This window comes from Hyla sarda, chromosome 1 (genome assembly GCF_029499605.1).
Source record: "Hyla sarda isolate aHylSar1 chromosome 1, aHylSar1.hap1, whole genome shotgun sequence".
NCBI classification, from domain to species: Eukaryota; Metazoa; Chordata; class Amphibia; order Anura; family Hylidae; genus Hyla; species Hyla sarda.
Genome location: NC_079189.1, coordinates 147824745 through 147846179, shown reverse-complemented (window position 1 = coordinate 147846179; position 21435 = coordinate 147824745). Strand labels below are relative to the sequence as shown.

General features: G+C 41.0%; 1 protein-coding gene across 1 annotated transcript in view; it reads left to right on the top strand.

The window, feature by feature from the left end:
- Positions 1 to 4196: 4196 nt before the first annotated feature.
- The window catches only part of EDNRA (endothelin receptor type A), a 79165-nt gene continuing 61926 nt past the window's right edge, over positions 4197 to 21435 (top strand). The window contains exons 1-2 of the mRNA XM_056562837.1: positions 4197 to 4349; positions 13307 to 13748. Coding sequence (XP_056418812.1) covers positions 13365 to 13748 — 384 coding nt within the window. The 5' untranslated portion in view covers positions 4197 to 4349; positions 13307 to 13364. The remainder of the gene's footprint in view (positions 4350 to 13306; positions 13749 to 21435) is intronic.

Here is a 21435-nt window from a genome sequence, read left to right as displayed (position 1 = left end):
TGATCGATGATTCTGCCGCTTGACTGCTCATGCCTGGATCTCATGCACTGAGCAGTCATTCGGCGATCGGACAGCATGGAGGCAGGTAGGGATCCTCCGGCTGTCTTGTAAGCTGTTCAGGATGCCACAATTTTACCGTGGCTCTCCCGAACAACTCCCTGAGCTAACCGGCATGGTTTTACTTTCACTTTAGACACGGTGTTCAACTTTGAACGCCACGTCTAAAGGGTTAATAGCGCGTGGCACCGCGATCAGTGCTGCGCACTATTAGCCACGGGTCCTGGCCGTTGTTAGAGGCCGGGCCCGACCCGCTATGATGTGGCCCCGCGTTATAGAAAGGGAAAGGACTCAGGACGTACCGGTACATCCTTGGTCCCTAAGATGTTAAGGACGCAGGGCATACCTGTACGCCCTGTGCCTGCTTCCCTTCTATGACACGGGCTCAGGAGCTGAGCCTGCATCATAGAGGGGTGGTCCCGGCCGCTATGAGCCCTTTAAGCAGCCGGGACTGGTATCTAATGCCGGACATGTCGAACATGTCGAAAATAGAAAAAAAAATCATTCCTCGGTAGCTAAACCGCAGTGTCCCGATCAGTTGAGAGGACGGCGGGAGGGCCCTCACCTGCCTCCCGCTTTCTGATTGTTGACTCAATGCTCCAGTAAGCTCCAGCAGCCTGGAGAAATCCAAAGCATTGAACAGTGGCATAGACTTGAACAGTGTATGCAATCCAAGGATTGCATGTAATAGTCCTTATGGGTACTAAAAAATAGTGTAAAAAAAATTCCCTAATAAAAATTTTAATCACTCCCCTTTTCCCATTAAAAATAAATATATATGTAAACAAAAATAAACATAAAAGTATGTGGTATCAACACGTGCGTAAATGTCCAAATTATAAAAATATAACATTCATTAAATCGCACGGTCAATGGCGTATATATATGTAAAAAAAAAAAAATACCAAAGTACACAATTGCACATTTTTGGTCAATTTGTATACCCTAAAAAAATTATAAAAAGCAATCAAAAAGTCACATCAAAACAATAATGGTACCAATAAAAACTACAGAGATCACGTCGCAAAAAAATTTGTCCTCATACAGCCCCATATATGGAAAAATAAAAAGTTATAGGAGTCAGAAGAGGTCAATTTCAAGCATAAAGTTATAATTTTTTAACAGAAAAACTAAATTAAAATTTTTTTTTTAATCAAACCTATAGAAGTTGGGTATCATTTTAATTGTATGAATCTACAGAATAAAGGTCAGTTGTCATTCTTTACCAAAAAGTGCACTGGGTAGAAACGGAAGTGTTTTTTTTACAATTTTGTCCCCCAAATAATTTTTGTTTGGTTTTGCCTTAAATTTTGTGGTGAAATGACTTATGTCATTACAAAGTTAAATTGGTATCGCATAAAACATGCCCTCATATAGGTCTGTTGGTGGAAAACTGAAAGCATAAGACTGCATAAGGGTTTCCTCCTTACATTCTCCCAGCCCTTTGATAGGAAGCACATGCTAAGTGTTCACACTGGTGTGGTTCTCTGTGGTGGCCATTGTTTCTGTGATGCTTTGTCTGTGGGGTGGAGTGGCCCAAAGCCAGGGACTTGGTCGGGCAGCAGTGGGGCTGCCTGGCCACTGGGTTGTTCCCCCTCTGGGCTTGGTGTCTCGGAGGCAGTGGTCGCCACCGGGCGCTACGCCTGTGTTAGGTTAGGGACCCACTCTGACTAGGTGGCCTTGACGTGGCGAGTGGGCTTGTACCTTTTGATCAAAATGTATACTAACAACCTGTTAGTTTTTAAAATTATGCTGAGAAGCAAGTAGATCAAAATACAAATGGTGGATGTGCGGAGGAAAAAACGAAAGTGCAAAAATGGGAAAATCCTGAGTTCTTAAGGGGTTAAGGTGATAAATTGCAATAGACACTTGTGTATGAAGAATTTTTTTTGTAGACTGTTTTTCTTCCAAAAATATGCAGGCATATGGACAGTGTTGTATTATGGTATCAAAAACCCATTGAATGATTCCAACTATTAAACTATGCAAAAACAGGTCATGTCCACTTTAACCTGCAGTTATTTCACAGACCATAGTTGTTATTTGTTTTGGGTTTTTATTTTTATACAAAAAAAAAATATGATACACTCTGCCAACACGTGTTGGATTTTTCTGCTGTTGGACATCATAGACAGTTTTTTGACCAGGCTCAAAACCTCAATTTACTAGAGCATCCTCTGCTGGACGAGTCCATTTATTAATATGGTGAACATCTACATTTTAGTTCTGGGTCCTGTTCGGGAAAACATGATGAAATTTTAAAGGGGTACTAAGCCCCTAGACATCTTATCCCCTATCCAAAGGATAGGGGATAAGATGTCAGATCGCCGGGGTCCCGCCGCTAGGGACCCCCGCAATAGAGCAAACAGCACCCACCTGTAACTGCTTCTGGAAGCGTTGGAGGATCTCAGGCTAATTCCTCCCAACCACGGGAACGGAAGATCGTGACGTCACGCCCCGCCCCGCCCCCTCAATGCAAGTCTATGGGAGGGGGCGTGACAGCATACAGCTTGATCTGGTTTGTCAGTGGCAGTCACAGATGCCAAATGATGTGGGCTCACAAATTGTGCAGAGAGGGACCACAATGTAAAATATGTAATGGGCCCCGCAACTACCAGATGCAATTTATAATACTGGCATCTCCTTATGTATCAGGGGGTCTGTTGGGTCCCCCTAGACTGCAGTTACAGCATAAGAGTTCTGTTAACCTCCTGTGGCTAGGACTACTAGACCAGCACATGGTGCACAAATGGGAGCTACATGTAGCAGCTCTGGATAGGCTATAATGGACCCAGGTTAGCACCATTAAAAACAGTTTGACAAAGGCACTGGCAGTTGAAAATACTAATTATGTACATGTTGCATATTCTCTGATGTAAATAGGTTAACACATTGAAATACCCTTTGATGCCTCTTATTGCTTTGTAGACCATTAGGTGGGAGGTACTGGTTGTCTATGTTGAGTACAATGGACCTTTATGCAGGGCTCTAAACAGTCTTAGTCTATGAAGACCTTTTGTGGGTGAATGGCATAAATGAGTAGTGCTGCTCGCGAACATTCGCAATGCAAATTTTATTCGCGAATATCGCATATGCGCGAATTCACGAATATTCGCGAATATTGCAATATATATTTGTAATTACGAATATTCATTTTTTTTTTCCACAGTACACATCACAGTGATCATCCCTCTCTGCTTCCAGCTTGTGTGGTGTAAAGAAGGCTCTAATACTACTGTGTGAGACTGGCGTGCGAACTTTCGCATATTTTTGCTAATTTTTGTATATGCTAATTTTCGCATATGTAAATTTTCGCATATGCAAAAATAAAACGAGAATATTATGAATATGCGAATATTCGCGAATATATGACGAATATTCGGCCATATAATCGCGAATATTCGCAAATTCGAATATGGCCTATGCCGCTCAACACTATAAATGAGCAGGGCCCTACTATTACCTTGGATGAGAGCCAAACAAATGTTCCCAACAAAACATTACTAATGTTTTTGTTTGCTTTGCACTATTTTTTTTTATACAGTCCTTTTATTGTAGACGTAAAACATTCCACATATTATTAGCAAGCATTTTCTGCAAACCATATGCCAGATTTTAACAGTCAGTAAATCTCTGTTTCATCCAGGAAAGCTCGCAGCGACTGTGGTCTTCATAGATTTCTTCCCTGCAGAATCTACATCACCCTTTCATGTCAGGAAATGGACACTTTTTTTTAATGAAAATAGTCTGGAACAGTTGTTCGGTACCTACGTCGTTCTTATTTAAAGCCCACATCTGGATCAAGGTTCTTCTTGTACCTGTCTTACACTTAAACAAACACAGTTCAAACATATTTCTTCCAGCCTAAATCCTGCTTCTTATCCCCGTCCGGAATGAATCCAGTTCTCTATATGGGAGAAGGGAGAGGCTGTCAGGACTTGGGAGAATGCACTCTCTATAGCTGGAGAGAGGAAATGGTTAAGTAGCTCAGTCCTTCCTTTGCCCCCAAGGCAGAGTCTTTTTGATGTATGTGCTTGAGGTTGGCAGTGGATCAGCTTGCTCTGTGTTTTATGTTTCTCTGTTCTGCCTCTTTTGTCTTCAGCAGGAGGTGGAGATTATCCATCCCACCCAGCCAAGGTCTGTGACAGGATAGCACAGATGAAGTTGTGATCTCAGCCTGAAAGTTCATTGCTTGGAGGTGCAGTGGAGACGTTTAGTTGCTGCAGTTCTCAAGCTCACTCTTCCTGATGATCTGGGATCTCTGCACAGACCTCCATCAGCTGCTATACCTGGTAATGAGGGATTCTTCTATTCTTACTGGATATGATCCTTTTCTATCGCCTTTTATACCTCCCATATACAGTGCTGAAGAGGTTAATATTGAGCAATAACGCACTTTGGAATACGTTGTTGTCTGGGGTTTAATCTGATGAGGAAGTTGTTATTATTATGATCTATCTTTCATTATTTTCTTAAGTAAAAAGGAAGTAATCTCATAATTGCGGTCATTAAGTCATTCTCAGGAAAGTAGATGTGGTTTTGGAATTTGTCTGTTCTGAGGTGTGTGCAGAATAGGGAAGGGGGGGGGGCAAAAATGTACTGTACATTCTTTAGGCTCCGACTGTAAACCATTTACACTCTTTAGTAAGTTCTGTGAAGGAATTCTTCTGAATGAACCTGGACTCATCATTATGTATGTGTTTATAAAGGGATTTCGGTGTGATACTGTATTTATACAAAGCGTAAAAGTAACCATCAGTTATGCCCCCCAACCATTATGGGGACATTTATGAATTAAGATCAATAGTTGCCTAAAATGTTCTTTTGTAATGCTTCTATTGAAAAGTGTATGCAAATGATATTAACCGGTATTTTCCCATTGGAATCAATGAAAAAATGAATACCATATAAGATTTTATATTTCAATTGCCACACAGAAAACATTTGTCCCTATTTGTCAAAATTTATTTCAAAAAGATTGAAAAAAAGATTGAAAAAAAATAAATACATTTTTTTAAAAAACTAAACGTGCCCAACAGTTCCCTGGAATCTTGGAAATAGCTTTGTATCATTAGCATTTATGCCTTGTTTTTGAACTATTCTCTGTTTGTTTCCTTTCCACATTAAAAGTTCCAAAGCTATACAAAGTGGTATACAGCATTGTCTGCGGCTCACATGTCGGGTTCAGAGGCAGTAGATGAATCCAGATGCTTTATACCGCTGTTTAAGTCTTGCCTGAGGGATTTGGCACTGGCAGCCCGCTAGTTAAAATAGAGTATGTTTCTCCCTATTCTTTAGGTTTATTAGTATCTGTGACCATACAAAATGTGTTTGAGAAACCTGTTATCTATCATTGTGATATGCAGATGCAGCAGAGATTGGTTTGTCATGTACAGCACTGTCCAATCAATCATTTGCAATTAATATTGATCATAAATTTGTAATTTTACATGGGACTGCAGTATTTTCATTTATCTAAATCCCTATGTACTTAAAGTGATGCCATAAATAATGAAATAAAAACTTTAGATCCACATATCTGTATCTATTTACCCCATAATTGTAAGCGCTGCGGAATCTGTAGGCGCTATATAAATAAATAAATAAAAGTAAATAAATCTATAGTATAAAATGTACATATTTATTATGTGCCATATGATGTTTTGTACACTCTACATCAGTGGTCTCCAACCTGCGGACCTCCAGATGTTGCAAAACTACAGCTCCCAGCATGCCCGGACAGCCGTTGGCTGTCCGGGCATGCTGGGAGTTGTAGTTTTGCCACATCTGGAGGTCCGCAGGTTGGAGACCACTGCTCTACCTAGTCTTAAAAGCATATGTTTTATTATTTATTTATGATCAGTCATGTTAGAATTGTAGCTTTACAAACATATAGTACGGTGCATAGTATTAATATACTTTTATTCTATATTTCTTGTGATATTCTGTGCAAATACAGAGAGTGCTGAATAGTATCATTGAGATATAGAAAGAGCTTTATTCGCCATTCAGTTGTCATTACAAATCATACAATAAATTACAATCGCACAAAGCATGACAGTACAATATACAGCACAGGTTCCCTAAGCCATACACCATACCACATGCTACACAAGCATAACAGTACAATATACAGCACAGGTTCCCTAAGCCATACACCGTACCACATGCTACACAAGCATGACAGTACAATATACAGCACAGGTTCCCTAAGCCATACACCATACCACATGCTACACAAGCATGACAGTACAATATACAGCACAGGTTCCCTAAGCCATACACCGTACCACATGCTACACAAGCATGACAGTACAATATACAGCACAGGTTCCCTAAGCCATACACCATACCACATGCTACACAAGCATGACAGTACAATATACAGCACAGGTTCCCAAAGCCATACACCGTACCACTTGCTACACTAACACTCCACTCCATCTCTCGATATCGGAAAAACAAAGTCGAAAAACAACAACATATTACAGTCTGTGATCGGGGAGGGGGGTGGGAACAATAGGGGTGTGGGCAGATCACAAGGTCAAACTACTGGGTCAAGATATAGAATCAGTATCAAAGTGGCAGCCCATAACACAATAGGAGCTTTGTTAATAGTGTTTTTTGGGAGTGAGAGATTTCCTGGTAGTATAGTGTGTTAGTGAGAGAGAGAATGTGTACCTGATTGTACCACATTCCATTTGTGTTCCAGACATACTCATCCCGTGGGGAGCTGCTTTCTCATACAACTTTGCTCTGGAGTGCTGCATATAAATAGCCATGTGAATACGGCTTAACCCGAAATGAACGTGTTTCCCAGAGTCACAATCCAAATATTTAGTTTGTGTTTTATAATGCAGTCTTCAGGAGAGGGCAAAGGAGAGCAATAAAATAGCCTCAACGTGTTCCTTGTGGGATTGTGGATACTACAGTACCCTTGGTCTATCCTCTTGTGGGATTTGGTTTAGCTGTGACAAATTCATAGCACCAAACTGGCTATATGTACTGTAGAAATGTGTGATTTACAACTGGACTCCTTGTGGAATAGAAATATTTACATCAATCTAAATAGCTTTACGTATAAACAGTAGTTTGCTGAAACAGAAATATTGAAAAGAATTATTGAGTGGTAGCATTATGGTTCCCATAATTTTGTAACAAACTATTGCCACATGACACCCATAAAATAATACTGTTGTTCAGGAAAATGAATACTTAAGGTTTTCTAACCTATTATAGAGATCCGAAATGAAATATATAGTAATGATATATTACACAGTACAAATGATATATTTTCTCTAGTTGGGGTCACAATCTGAGTTAATCTGAAGTAGTGATGCTGACTTTTAGTGTTGGGCGCGAATATTCGCATTTTTTATTTTTATCGCAAATTTGCGAATATTGTGAATATTCGCTATATATTCGAAATTGCCAATATTCGTTTTTTCGCATATTCGCATATGCGTATATTCGCATATGTGAATATTCGCATATGCCTTCTTTCCACTTGTGGGCCAATTAGAATGATGCAAATTCACTTGTCAGTAAAGTTTCCCACCCCCTCACTGTTTTCTTCCTTGAATACGCGAATATGCAAATATTCACATATGCGAATATAACGAATACGCGAAATTCACGAATATAGGCTGAATATTCGTCTATATATTTGCGAAATATCGCGAATTCGAATATGGCCAATGCCGCTCATCACTACTGACTTTGTCACTCAGACCATCAGGGGTCCAGAAGAATAATGGCATCTGGTATAGTACTAGAATTTAGAAACACGTGTACCTGTATAGGGACATTATAAAAACTAGTTTCTGAAGTGGTACTGTAGGTACATAACAGGATCATATATTCACTGTAAGAACCTGACTAAGGCTGCATTCACACCTCGTTTTTACGTTATGGGTGCCGAATCCGGCTGGGGGAGGGGCAAACCGGGCTCTCACGTACCCCAGCCGGACCAGCACTGAAATCCATTTACTTTAATGAGCCGACCGGAGTCAAACGGTGACTCTGGTTGGCTCATTTTTGACCGTTTTGTGACCGGACCTAAAACCGTAGTATAGCCTCCATAGAGCGTTGTCTTCTAGATCTTGACTTGGGATGTTAATTGTAATGAGATGTATTTTATACAATGTCAATGCTTCCCGGGCTGACACTGCTTAAAACTATTTTGGAGTGCTAGATAATCCCTTTGAATAGCTTATATTATACACTGCATCCAGTACATTTCCTTACCCCCATAGTTCCAGAAGCAGTGAGGTAAGACCAAACAACAACAGGGAACATGTTTTACAAAGTAGAAGGTGTGTAGTTAAAATAAGAACAACTATGCAACAATGTTGTCACAGCCCCCGAGCTGATCCTTTCATCAGTTTGTGTAATGCTCATGAAATATGGCAGCGGTGATTTATTATACCCCCTAAATGGTGATCTTCTATGTATATTAATTGTTGTCCATAGGCAGCTCCTTGCTGTAAAACACGTATCCTTGCATAGAGTTCAGTGTCCGGTTGATGTACCTGATGTGCCCCATCATTATTGATCTCTAAGTGCTCCCTATCTGAGATATGCCTAATGCTAAGATAACACTTTAGAGATGAGTATATGCTACCATCATCTTTTCCCAAACTCAGATTTGTAATATGGAGATAGTGTGTGTGTGTGTATATATATATATATATGTGTCATTGTTAATTCGACAGTTTCAGGTAGTAATATTGCACTTCATAGCTATTTGTGGACAAATATGTCAGACATAAGTACCGTATTTTTTGCTGTATAAGACGCACTTTTTCTTCCCCAAAACTGGGCAGGGGGGAAAGTTGGTTTGTCTTATACGGCGAATACCTGCGGCCATCAACGGCTGGGACCCGCGGCTAATACAGGACATCACCGATCGCGATGATGCCCTGTATTAACCCTTCAGACGCAGCGATTAAAGCTGACCACCACGTCTGAAGCGAAAATAACACTAACCCGGCTGCTCAGTCGGGCTGTTCGGGACCGCCGCGGCGTCCCGAACAGCTTACAGGACACCGGGAGGAACCTTACCTGCCTCCTCTGTGTCTACTCCGTGCCGGGATCCCCTGCATGGCCAACACTCTCCTTCGACGTCATCACATCGTCGCGCACGCTGTCCCGTCATCCAATAGGAGCGGCGTGCATAGCGACATGATGACGACGACGGAGAGCGTGGATCCCGGGGAAGAAGACGTCTGGAGCATCTGGGACACCACGGGGACGCGGTGACAGAGATGGAGCGACATCCAGGGCAGCGGTGACGGGTCCTGAGCGGCGGTAACACGTGAGTATTACCTCCTATACCAGTGGTCTTCAACCTGCGGACCTCCAGATGTTGCAAAACTACAACTCCCAGCATGCTGGGAGTTGTAGTTTTGCAACATATGGAGGTTCGCAGGTTGAAGATCACTGTTGGGTTCAGAATCTTTTTTTTTCTCTAGATTTTGGACCTTTAAAATAGGGTGCGTCTTATATGCCGGTGCGTCCTATAGGGCGAAAAATACGGTAGTTGGAGAGGTTTGGATGCAATGGTCACAATGTCCAAAAATGCCAAATTCAGGCAAATCCATAAAAGTAGAAAGTAAAAGACCGCATCTCTGCCGGCAAAAAAACTAAAATCAAAACTAAAGTTGTTTTAGTGCATATTCATTGGTCATGATAATACTGGTAGGATGTTAAATAGCTGACCTTCACGCATTATATTTAAGCCTCCTGCATAGATCTAATTTTCACATTATTGGTGTTTATGGACGCTGTCACACCATTTTTACATTTTTTACCATATGTCCAATATAAGACAGGGATAATGGAGCCAAAGCAGAAGGCTTTCATATCATGGGCAACAATCAATCTGGAAGACACAGACCTTTCCCACAATCCACTCTGTGTTTGTAAGATTATTTAGAGAAAATGTTAGGTAGATGTTCCTTTAAGTCCTCATTACCTATAAGAATAACTGGCACAAGGTCTAAATAGTGAGCACAGAAAAGCTATCGCAGCAATAAACTGTAAACAGATGTCAGGGAAACCATATGTGATTGATTGCAGTTAATCCAGTAAAGTGGTTTGGAGCAGAACTAGGGCAAAGCAGGGTAAGTGCAGGAATGTTACATTTCTTAAATGTTTTTACTATTATTATAGTATAAATAGGATGTCTCAACCATGTGTCCTATTGGAACCTATAGATGTCATCAAGAGGGATTTCCACACTTAGGATCCCTCTGTGTCAGCCAGAGAAGATAGTAGATAGCAGTAAACATAGAGCAGTTCCCCTGGGCCTGGACATTGAAATGGACAGAATTTAAAGGGGTAGTCCAGTGGTGAAAAATGTATCCCATTATCCTAAGGATAGGGGATAAGTTTGAGATCGCGGGGGGTCCGACCGCTGGGGCCCCCTGCGATCTCTCTGTACAGGGCCCCGGCTCTCCGGCCAGATAGCGGGTGTCGACCCCCGCACGAAGCGGCGGCCAACACGCCCAGTCAATACATCTCAATGGCAGACCCGGAGATTGCCGAAGGCAGCGCTTCGGCTCTGCCTTAGAGTTGTATTGAGGGGGCGTGTCGGCCGCCGCTTCGTGCGGAGGTCGACACGCCCCCTTCCCGCGGGCTGTCGGGGCTCCATACAGGAGATCGCAGGGGGCCCCAGCAGTCGGACCCCCCGTGATCTGCAACTTATCCCCTATCCTTAAGATGGGGATAAGTTGTTCACCACTTAGTCACCACTGGACTACTCCTTTAATATACCATCACATAACATCGCATTAATGCAGTTATATACGGTGTATTTACGTAACTTTGTATAAAAGTTTACACAATTAACATTTTTGCATGGAGAGAGGTAGATAAATAAAGGCTGTGTAAGATTATGGAAACTTAGACTAGACAGTGTAAATAAAAATGCACCAGATGTATCTTGGGGCTCGAACTGTTTGAAAACATATACAAAATGTGGTATGCCAGTTTTTTAGTGCAAAATGTGTCAGATTTTTATTTCCCCAAATGAATCTGCAACTTTATAAGGCCTCATGCAATTGCACCTACCTACCCTTCATATTAAAGGGGTACTCCTGCCCTACGACATCTTATCCCCTATCCAAAGGATAGGGGATAAGATGTCTGACCGCTGGGGACCCCCGCAATCTTGCAATCGGCACCCACCTCTTTGAGCTGAACACGGCGCTGCCAGCTCACAAACTGCCGGGTGCAGCCGGGAGTTTCGTGACGTCACAACTCCGCCCCCATGTGATGTCACACCCTGCTCCCGCTATGCAAGTCTATGGGTGGGAGTGTGACTCCGCCCCCTGTGTGACATCATGCCCCGCCACCGCTATGCAGGTATATGGGTTGGGGCGTGACGACCGTCACGCCCCCTCCCATAGACTTGCACAGCGGGGGCAGAGCGTGACGTCACACAGGGGCGGATTCTTGATGTCACGATACTCCGGCCCGGAGGTCGGCACCTGACAGTTTGTGAGCTGGCAGCGCGGTGTGCAGCTCAAAGAGGTGGGTGCTGAATGCAAGATTGCGGGGGTCCCCAGCGGCGGGACCCCCGCGATCAGACATCTTATCCCCTATCCTTTGGATAGGGGATAAGATGTCTTAGGGCCGGAGTACCCCTTTAAGCATAGGTTGTCTTTACTATGTTCCCCTCTAGAAAGATTGCTGTATATTACATCATGCCAATGTAATACAATCTTTTTCTCAATAACTGTCATGTAGTCTTTATGAGAGAAATTCAATGTGCCTGTGATATCACAGCATAGGCCATGGGCACCATATTACAGATCCACACAACATGGACATGCAGGATGACAGGATTATATATTGTATAAAGGTGTCCATACACCATGGATCCCAAGGACAGCAGCCTGGTTAGATGGTTGAATTGATTACATACACTATATTGCATATTGGGATATGTTCCTCCAGACACAATCCAAGCTAGAGGGGCAACTATGGCATGTATTGGCATGCTTTATTCATGTAGGAAGAGTAAATAGATCGGTGGGAAATGTATGTCCCGTCTATGTACTAATGTATAAAATCATGCAACGCTCTCCCCTGATCTTTGCAGGTTCAGGCATTAGAGCGAATTCGTCATCACTGTCACGCTGCATGAACTACAAGTCATCGGGGCCTTCCTTGGTGATTTCTGCCGGCCTTGATTAATAGATTTCTCCCTTTACCTAAATAAGAAAAGATATGTCAGTCAAGGCTGGGGGGATGGGAAATATCTACCATGGACCACGCCAATTACTTGTGGTTTAGGCAGCATGAAAGCGGTGACAGGTTTCCTTTAAGACAGTGATGTCCAAACTGTGGCCCTCCAGATGTTGCAAAACAAAAACTCCCAGCATGCCTCCAGCATACCTAGACAGCCGCGTGCTGTCCGGGAATGTTGGGAGTTGTAGTTTTGCAACATCTGGAGGGCCACAGTTTGGACATCACTGCTGTAAGATAACAGGTTGTGCCAAAGAAACAATGTACTTATTAGAGGTTTACAGTAGCACATGTTTTATCAGAAGTCTTCAAAAAGTTAGATATAATTTTGCTTTTTTTATATGTATCATTTAAAGCATACCTGTCATATCACAGAAAAAAAATCTGCTTATGTATGTTACTTACTAGGTCATGCAGATTCTTTACATGTCTTTTTCTTGTGCCTAGCTTCTGTGTTTGGCTTACAAATCTTTCTGTTCTGCTGCTCACTCACATTTGGAAATCCACTGCTCAGGAAGGGGCGTGTCTGAGGCAAACACTGAGCCCACCCTCACTCATTATGCATTCACTTCTGCCCTGAGTCTGCTGTGCCTCTTTATCTAATCACTACAGGCTGCTCTGTCGCCCCCTCCTCTCTGCTTTCAGACAGGAGTCTAACAGGACAGGAGTGAGCATATACAGGATTATGTTCTGGATGGTATGGGGACCCCTGGTCTTTTTTATAAGCCATGATTTCTATAAAAAATGTGATCATTTTTTTAATGAAGAATATTAGAAAGGTTGACATTTTGCCAAGATATACAACATATAAAAAGTTCTTGGTTCTGGCATTGTCCATTAAGGTATTCTATAACAAGTTTTCAGTAAGGTTACCAAAACATAAATTATATGAAAAGGTTGAGGGTATAGAAAGTCTTGGTTTAGTAAAATATATTTGGGCTGCACTTTGGCTTGTAACCATGTAGTCTTCATAACATCACTTTGTTTACTGTTTCAGGAAAGCAGTGAGACGTTCCGAAAGTGATTCTCTGTGGGATTGTGGATAATAAAGCGACATGGGTTCTGTTATCCTAAGAGTTATTGTGTTGCTGGCTTTAACTGGACTTGGTATTAGTAAAAATGCAGGAAATTCCTTCCAGAATGAGACGGACAGCACTGCTGACTTCAGCATGAACAGGACCTTTCCTCCACGTCCACTGAGACCAAACAGTACCATGATCTGGTGCCCAGAGAGGACTAAAATCAGCCATGTCTTCAAGTACATAAACACTATATTATCTTGTGCTATTTTCATCATTGGGATGGTTGGGAATGCAACTCTTCTCAGAATAATCTACCAGAACAAGTGCATGAGGAATGGACCAAACGCTCTGATAGCCAGTCTGGCACTTGGGGACCTTATCTACATTGCCATTGACATTCCTATTGTTGTGTTTAAGGTAAGAAAGACATTTTTAATCTTCTCTGATGCATGGCTGACAGTGGGAGCCCCTTTGCTTGTTCATACAGAGTTGGGAATTTAACCAAGCAAGCCAACCCTGCGGTTCCATACTAAAGTATTCTTTAAAGGGGTACTCCAGTGGAAAACATTTTATTTTTTTATTTTTTCAAATCAACTGGTGCCAGAGAGTTAAACAGATTTGTAAATTACTTCTATTTAAAAATCTTAATCCTTCCAGTACTTATCACCTGCTGTATACTACAGGGGAAGCTCTTTTTTTCTTTTTGAATTTCTTTCCAGTCTGACCACAGTGCTCTCTGCTGACACCTCTGTCCATGTCAGGAACTATCCAGAGCAGGATAGGTTTGCTATGGAGATTTGCTCCCACCCTGGACAGTTCCTGACATGGACAGAGGTGTCAGCAGAGAGCACTGTGGTCAGACTGGAAAGAACAACTCAACTTCCTGTGGAACATAGAGCCACAGATAACTACAGGAAGGATTAAGATTTTTTTATAGAAGCAATTTACAAATCTGTTTAACTTTCTGGAACCAGTTGATTTAAAAAAAAAAATGTTTTCCACTGGAGTACCCCTTTAAGGGTATGTTCACATAATCCGCTGTGGATTTGAAGTTACAGATTTCATGAAGCAGATTTTATGTTTCAAATTTTATGCTTCGGATTTTAATGGAGTTGTCCAGTGGGAATAATGTTTCACCTATTGGCAGAGGCTTGCTATTAAAATAATAAAAAAAACCTTGTACATAACTCTACAGATTTTCAGTTTCAGTTCCGCAGGCCGATGTCTCTTCTCCCGCAGCTGCAGAGCGCAGCATCTGCAGTGACCTAGCTCCAGCGCTGCTCCCCCTATCACTGACTGAGGTAGGACACAGCTGTGGGCAGTGATTGGTGGAATGGCGCTGTGACGTCACATCTGCTGCACTGAGAAGAAGAGTTTCTGCCGAGATTTGGCAGACTGCGGATGAGGCGTCCTGACACCAGAGACCTAGAAGGTATCTATAAGCTGCTTTAATTTTAATAACAAGTCTCTGCTCATAGGTGACATTTTATTCCCACTGGACAACCCCTTTAAGTTGTGTTGCACACCAAAAAAAATCAGCGGCATGAAATCCACATCATAAAATCTGCAGGGGATTATGCACATGAGAATGTAACCTAAATAACAGTACCCTCAGAGATATTTTCTAGGAATGTCCAACGCAGAGACTGTTCTCATAGCTTCTGTTTCCAGGGATGAATTGTATGTCATATTAGCATGAAGATAACATAGAGATAACCTATCTAAACTGGAAGCCATTCCATCTAACCCGTCATACATGGGAGCATTACATTGCATCCATTCAAATAAATGGTTGTCTATGTCAGTGTTTCCCAACCAGGGTGCCTCCAGATGTTGCAAAACTACAACTCCCAGCATGCCTGGACAGCCTTTGGCTGTCCAGGCATGCTGGGAGTTGTAGTTTTGCAACGTCTGGAGGCACCCTGGTTGGGAAACACTGGTCTATATAATGCAGCTTACACTGCAGCTCTTCATTCTGGTTCATTGAGGGGTTCTGAAGAGATGCCCTCTATTAAAGGGGTACTCCGGTGAAAACCTTTTTTCTTTTAAATCAACTGGTGGCAGAAAGTTAAACATGTTTGTAAATTACTTCTATTAAAAAATCTTAATCCTTCCTGGACTTATTAGCTGCTGAATACTACAGAGGAAATTCTTTTCTTTTTGGAATGCTCTCTGATGACATCACGAGCACAGTCCTCTCTGCTGATGTTATTATAATAATAACAATAACTCGTTATTTATTTATTGTTGTCCTTAGTGGGATTTGAACCCAAGTCCCCAGCACTGCAAGGCAGCAGTGCTAACCACTGAGCCACCATGCTGCCCTTATCATACATCTGCCATGCATGGTTGCTAAAATGGACAGAGATGTCAGCAGAGAGCACTGTGCTCGTGATGTCATCAGTGTTGCAAAAAGAAAGGAATTTCCTCTGTAGCATTCAGCAGCTAATAAGTACTGGAAGGATTAAGATTTTTTAATAGAAGTAATTTACAAATATGTTTAACTTTCTGCCACCAGTTGATTTAAAAGAAAAAAGGTTTTCACCGGAGTACCCCTTTTAAATGTCCATATGCCTAATAGATCATGTTGTTGTCCTTTAGCTGTAATAGACCATACTTCAATGCTGAACTAAATTGCTGCTACATGTGAACACAGCCTAAATATTTACATATAGTCATAAAAGACCTCAATTGGGATTATGGGTCTAATAACTTTCACCTCGTGGCAACATTTCTCAAAAAATTCACTTTGAATAAGAAAACACATCAAAACTGCATGTAGTGCAGACTGACACCAACTCACTTATGAGTCTCAGCTGTTTAGGCTTCTGGTTGCTGGATTTTAGCCAATGATTATGTTGGTCTCATTAGGTGAAGTGAACCTCCAAAGTCAGAGAATTCATGGAATATGAGTCCAGCATGACACATTCATTTCCGCTCTGAATCTGAAACAAACCCATGCCTGCCACTTCAGCAAAAATAGGTAAACACAAGGCATACACAGGAATATTTACTTTATTCCCTTATAACAGCCTAGGATACACTCTGTAAAGGGAAAACAATCCCTGATTGTTTCTTCAAGCTTATGGCAGAACATTTCTTCATCTATTTTTCTCATCGTCTTCATACCGTCTTGCTGTTAAACGTCATGTGTGTCTTCCATGAGGGCAAAACGTAGTGCAGATATTATCTACTGTGGCTGTTAAAAGTAGACGATATCTGTGGATCTCAAAGAAATAAAAGTGCTGTATTTGTTTTGTCTCAGAAAGTGGCGAGATCTTTTAGATTGTCTAAAGAAGAGGTGAGGGGTCAGCCATCTGTGGATGGAACAACTTACACAGGAATGGAGGATTCCATTATTTAGTATGGACGCTGTTATTCCTCCGGAGCAGAGAAATGTGTTCAAAATGTCTCTCATCTGTAATAAAGGAAAGGCCTTATCCAAGGAAATCTTTGAGTTTCTGAACATTCCCTATATATATATATATATATATATATATATAATATATATATATATATATATATATATATATATATATATATATATATATATATAGGCCATGTAGTAGTGATATGGTCTCCTATGAGACATAAATTCATAGGTACACCTTTCAGTTTTAATTATAAGTAAACTTAGCACTGCAATACTAATAGAGGCTATAAGTGAAAGACATAGCTTAAAGGGGTTATCCAGGAAAAAACTTTATATATATCTCAACTGGCTCCAGAAAGTTAAACAGATTTGTAAATTACTTCTATTTAAAAAAATCTTAATCCTTTCAGTACTTATGAGCTGCTGAAGTTGAGTTGTTCTTTTCTGTCTAAGTGCTCTCTGATGACACGTGTCTCGGGAACAGCCCAGTTTAGAAGCAAATCCCCATAGCAAACCTCTTCTACTCTGTGCAGTTCCCGAGACAAGCAGAGATGTCAGCAGAGAGCACTGTTGCCAGACAGAAAACAACAACTCAACTTCAGTAGCTGATAATTAGTGAAAGGATTAAGATTTTTTAATAGAAGTAATTTACAAATCTGTTTAACTTTCTGGAGCCAGTTGATATAGATTATATATATATATATATATATATATATATATATATATATATATCAACTGGCTCCAGAAAGTTAAACAGATTTGTAAATTACTTCTATTTAAAAAAAATCTTAATCCTTTCAGTACTTATGAGCTGCTGAAGTTGAGTTGTTCTTTTCTGTCTAAGTGCTCTCTGTTGACACGTGTCTCGGGAACAGCCCAGTTTAGAAGCAAATCCCCATAGCAAACCTCTTCTACTCTGTGCAGTTCCCGAGACAAGCAGAGATGTCAGCAGAGAGCACTGTTGCCAGACAGAAAACAACAACTCAACTTCAGTAGCTGATAATTAGTGAAAGGATTAAGATTTTTTAATAGAAGTAATTTACAAATCTGTTTAACTTTCTGGAGCCAGTTGATATAGATATATATATATATATATATATATATATATATATATATATATATATATATATATATATATTATTATTATTTTTTTTTTTTTTTTTAAGTTTTTTCCTGGAATACCCCTTTAAAGGGGTATTCAGGCCATAGACATCATATCCCCTATCCAAAGGATAGGGGATAAGATGTCTTATTGCATGTGGCCCACCACTGGGACCCTCCTCGATCTCTGTGCAGCACCCGCATTCTATGCCGGACTGCTGCTCTCCATAGACATGAATGGAGGGGGGTGACGTGATGTCACGAGGGGGCGTGAAGTGACATGATGTCTCCAGTCTCGGAAACATATGAAGATGCAGAGATTGCGGGGGGGGGGGGGGTGTTGTCCCAGCAGCACCCCCCCCCCCCCCCAATTAGACATCTTATCCCCTATCCCTATTGGTTAGGCAAAAAGGGTGCATTCACACCACTTTTTGGAGGGGCAAACCGGGTGCTCCCGTACCCCAGCCGGATCAGCTCGTGACTCCATTTACTTTAATCACCTGACCGGAGTCAAACTGTAACTCTGGTCAGCTCAGTTTTGACCCGTATGCGGTTTCCTGACCGGACCTAAAACCGGTCGGGTCATTAAAGTAAATGGAGTCACGAGCTGATCTGGCCGGGGTACGGGAGTGCCTGGTTTGCCCCTCCCCCGCCGGATCCGGCACCCGTATGTACAAAACGTGGTGTGAATGCAGCCTATGATGTCTGTGGCCAGAATTCCCCCTAAAGGGTCTTTTCACATGTACAGTATTTTGCGCATGTTTGATGCGCAGGATTTCAAGCTGTGTTCAGTCAATCAGTTTACATTGGATTCTACAGCAGAAATTCCTGCGCATCAAATCTGCGCAGAATACTGTACGTGTGAATAGACTCTAAGTCTGGACTGGAGCACAGTGGAAGCAGCAGTGTGGCTGGATGTGTCATTTGTTTTGGTTGCAAGGTCTCATCTCTATTTCTGTAATCAGAATGTTTATAGCAATCACGATCTTGGCCATTCCAGCCTCACTTCACATCTGAGTGTACTACAAAACATCATGTCAGTATCAGAGGTCCCGGAGGTCACATCTGGATTGGGTTAACATTCACCCAACATATGGAGATCATTTTCACAGGGCATCAGCTGAAATATCAGATTTATTACAATCTCTCATCTTCACCGATGTTCTCTCTTTTATTTATTTTTTTTGTTATTTTAGCAGTGCATATTATATTTATGATCATTTCTGATAACCATCGTTGTGCCAATATTAAATTAATGGCTTGCCCCGGTGACTTCATGTGTTTCCATATGTTGACACAAGGGCTTTGAAAGGAAAGCGTTGTTTACTAAATATTTAAATATATATATATATATATATATATATATATATATATCCAGTTACAATCCAAAGATCCCAAACAGCATATGTTTACCACAACAAAAAGCAAGAATAATTAAAAAAAAAACTTACTTTATTAGACCATGAGGATGATTCAATGCAATGTTTTAGATAAAAGTTGCATGAGAGTATTACAAGGCAAATGAACAAAGATGACTGAATATTAAGAAGTCAATGGGGGAGATTTATCAAAGGATTTAGACTGGTTTTTCCTGTCTAAATTTGTCGCACAGAAAGTCGAAGTCTAAATATGTGCGACTTTTCTGCGACTTTTGCTTTAGAGGATTTTTAGAACATGATGCATTCTAGTCTATTTTAGACAGAAAAATACATTGGTGCTGAATTTATCAAAAGCGACTTTTCAGCGACAAGTCGCATCGGCTCAAAGTACGCCGAAATGTCAGACCATGCTGAAGCAGGTTTAAATACAGTCTAAAGCATAGATCACGAAGTCCGCTGCCAAAATTTATCAAGAGCCGTGCGACTTTTGATAAATTAGGCGCACAATAGACCAGCCTAACCCTCTGTAGTTTGGTCTATATTGATGCGGGACATAGACAACTATGATAAATCTCCCCCAATATATTTTGCAGTTCCATCATTTCTTTTGTAAGTTATCCATATCCAAGGCAATACAATCATGCAGTAGCGCCATGCCAAGTGAAACAATGCACTGCACTATCTGATCTAACTGGTGCCCCCACATAATTCTGCTTTATAATGCACACACTCTACTGTTTGCTTCATGTACAATGAGGGTTTCAGTCACAAATTGTTTCATGACTAATTCCCTAGAAAGATCTGTGCGATAAAATGAGGATTTCCCATAAGTTCCCAATGTTAATTTATAGCTGCAGGAATTGTTTTCATTAGTTTCCAGCTCTAGTCATTGACAAAGGGATCATTTAACTGAGGAAGTTCTATTGAACTTTCTACAAGTGGTAGGTCACATATCATTACTAGCAAGCTTGAAACCCATTGTAAAGGCATCTTGCGTACAATGCAAGACCTGTTTAATTTTCAGGAGGACGAAACTATTTTTTTACCCAGTTACCCAAGTTATCGAATGTTACCCTTGTTCCAGGAATTAAAAGTAAAGAGTTCACCGATGATGTAGATACAATGCGGGACATATAAAATGATAGAAAGAAGAAAACACTGGTGAAATGGTTTACCAAAGTGTTAAACATCAGTTTAAAGCGAGCAGTGAGAAACTGTAGGTTTCGATCATTTATTTCATCAGTAGTGTTGGCGCGAATATCGCATATTCACGAATTCGCAAATATTGCAAATATAGCGCTAAATATTCACAATTACGAAAATTCACATTTTTTTTCACAGTACACATCACAGTGATCATCCCGCCCTGTTTCCAGCTTGTGGTGTAAACAAGGCTCCAATACTAGTTGCCATGTCAGACAGGCGAGCTCCCGAAAATACGCATATGCGAATTTTCACGCATAATGATCCCTCCCTTCTTTTAGCTCTTTTATCACGCGATGCACATGTGAATTTTATGGCGCAAAGTAAAAAAAGGCCACGAATATTGCGAATATGCAAATTTTGCAAATATATGACGAATATTTGTCCATATATTTGCGAAATATCGCAAATTCGAATATGGCCTATGCCACTCAACACTATTCATCAGTGAGGTGACTACTTTGCTGGTGAAAATGGGGAATTGTTTGTTGTTAATATATGGGAAGGGTCCTTACTGCTGGGTATCAAGGATGGGACTTTTATTTATCATAAATGGCATTTTTACATAGCCCATATATTTAATTTTGAATGGGCAGTACTATCTAAATAAAGTACATAGGCATAGGGAAGGGTAGAATGTACAATAGAACATTATCTATTCTGTATGAAAGAAGTGGATAGACTAATTTTTCTTGGAAATTTTCATCTTGTAATTTAAGGTGTAATTTAAGGTTCCTGGCCCCAGGCACATTTAACCAAGAAGCCTACACATGTCTACATGTCCTCATGGTGCCTCTTTGACTACCAGCTTCTGATATACTGTAAAATAGCATGGTGTTATTTTGTGTAAGTGCCAAGCTTGCAAGGGTAAACTTTCAAATAACGTCTGTGGGCAGAGGGAGGTCAGACTTAGGCAATATTGATATAGTGTTTCTCTTTTGTCTTAAGCGTATTCACTAAGAAAGTTCCCAGATTTTTATTCACCCCTTCTAAATACTAGCCATTGCCTAGGCTATAAGGCTCCCTATGCCAGCTTGGCAGTCTCTGC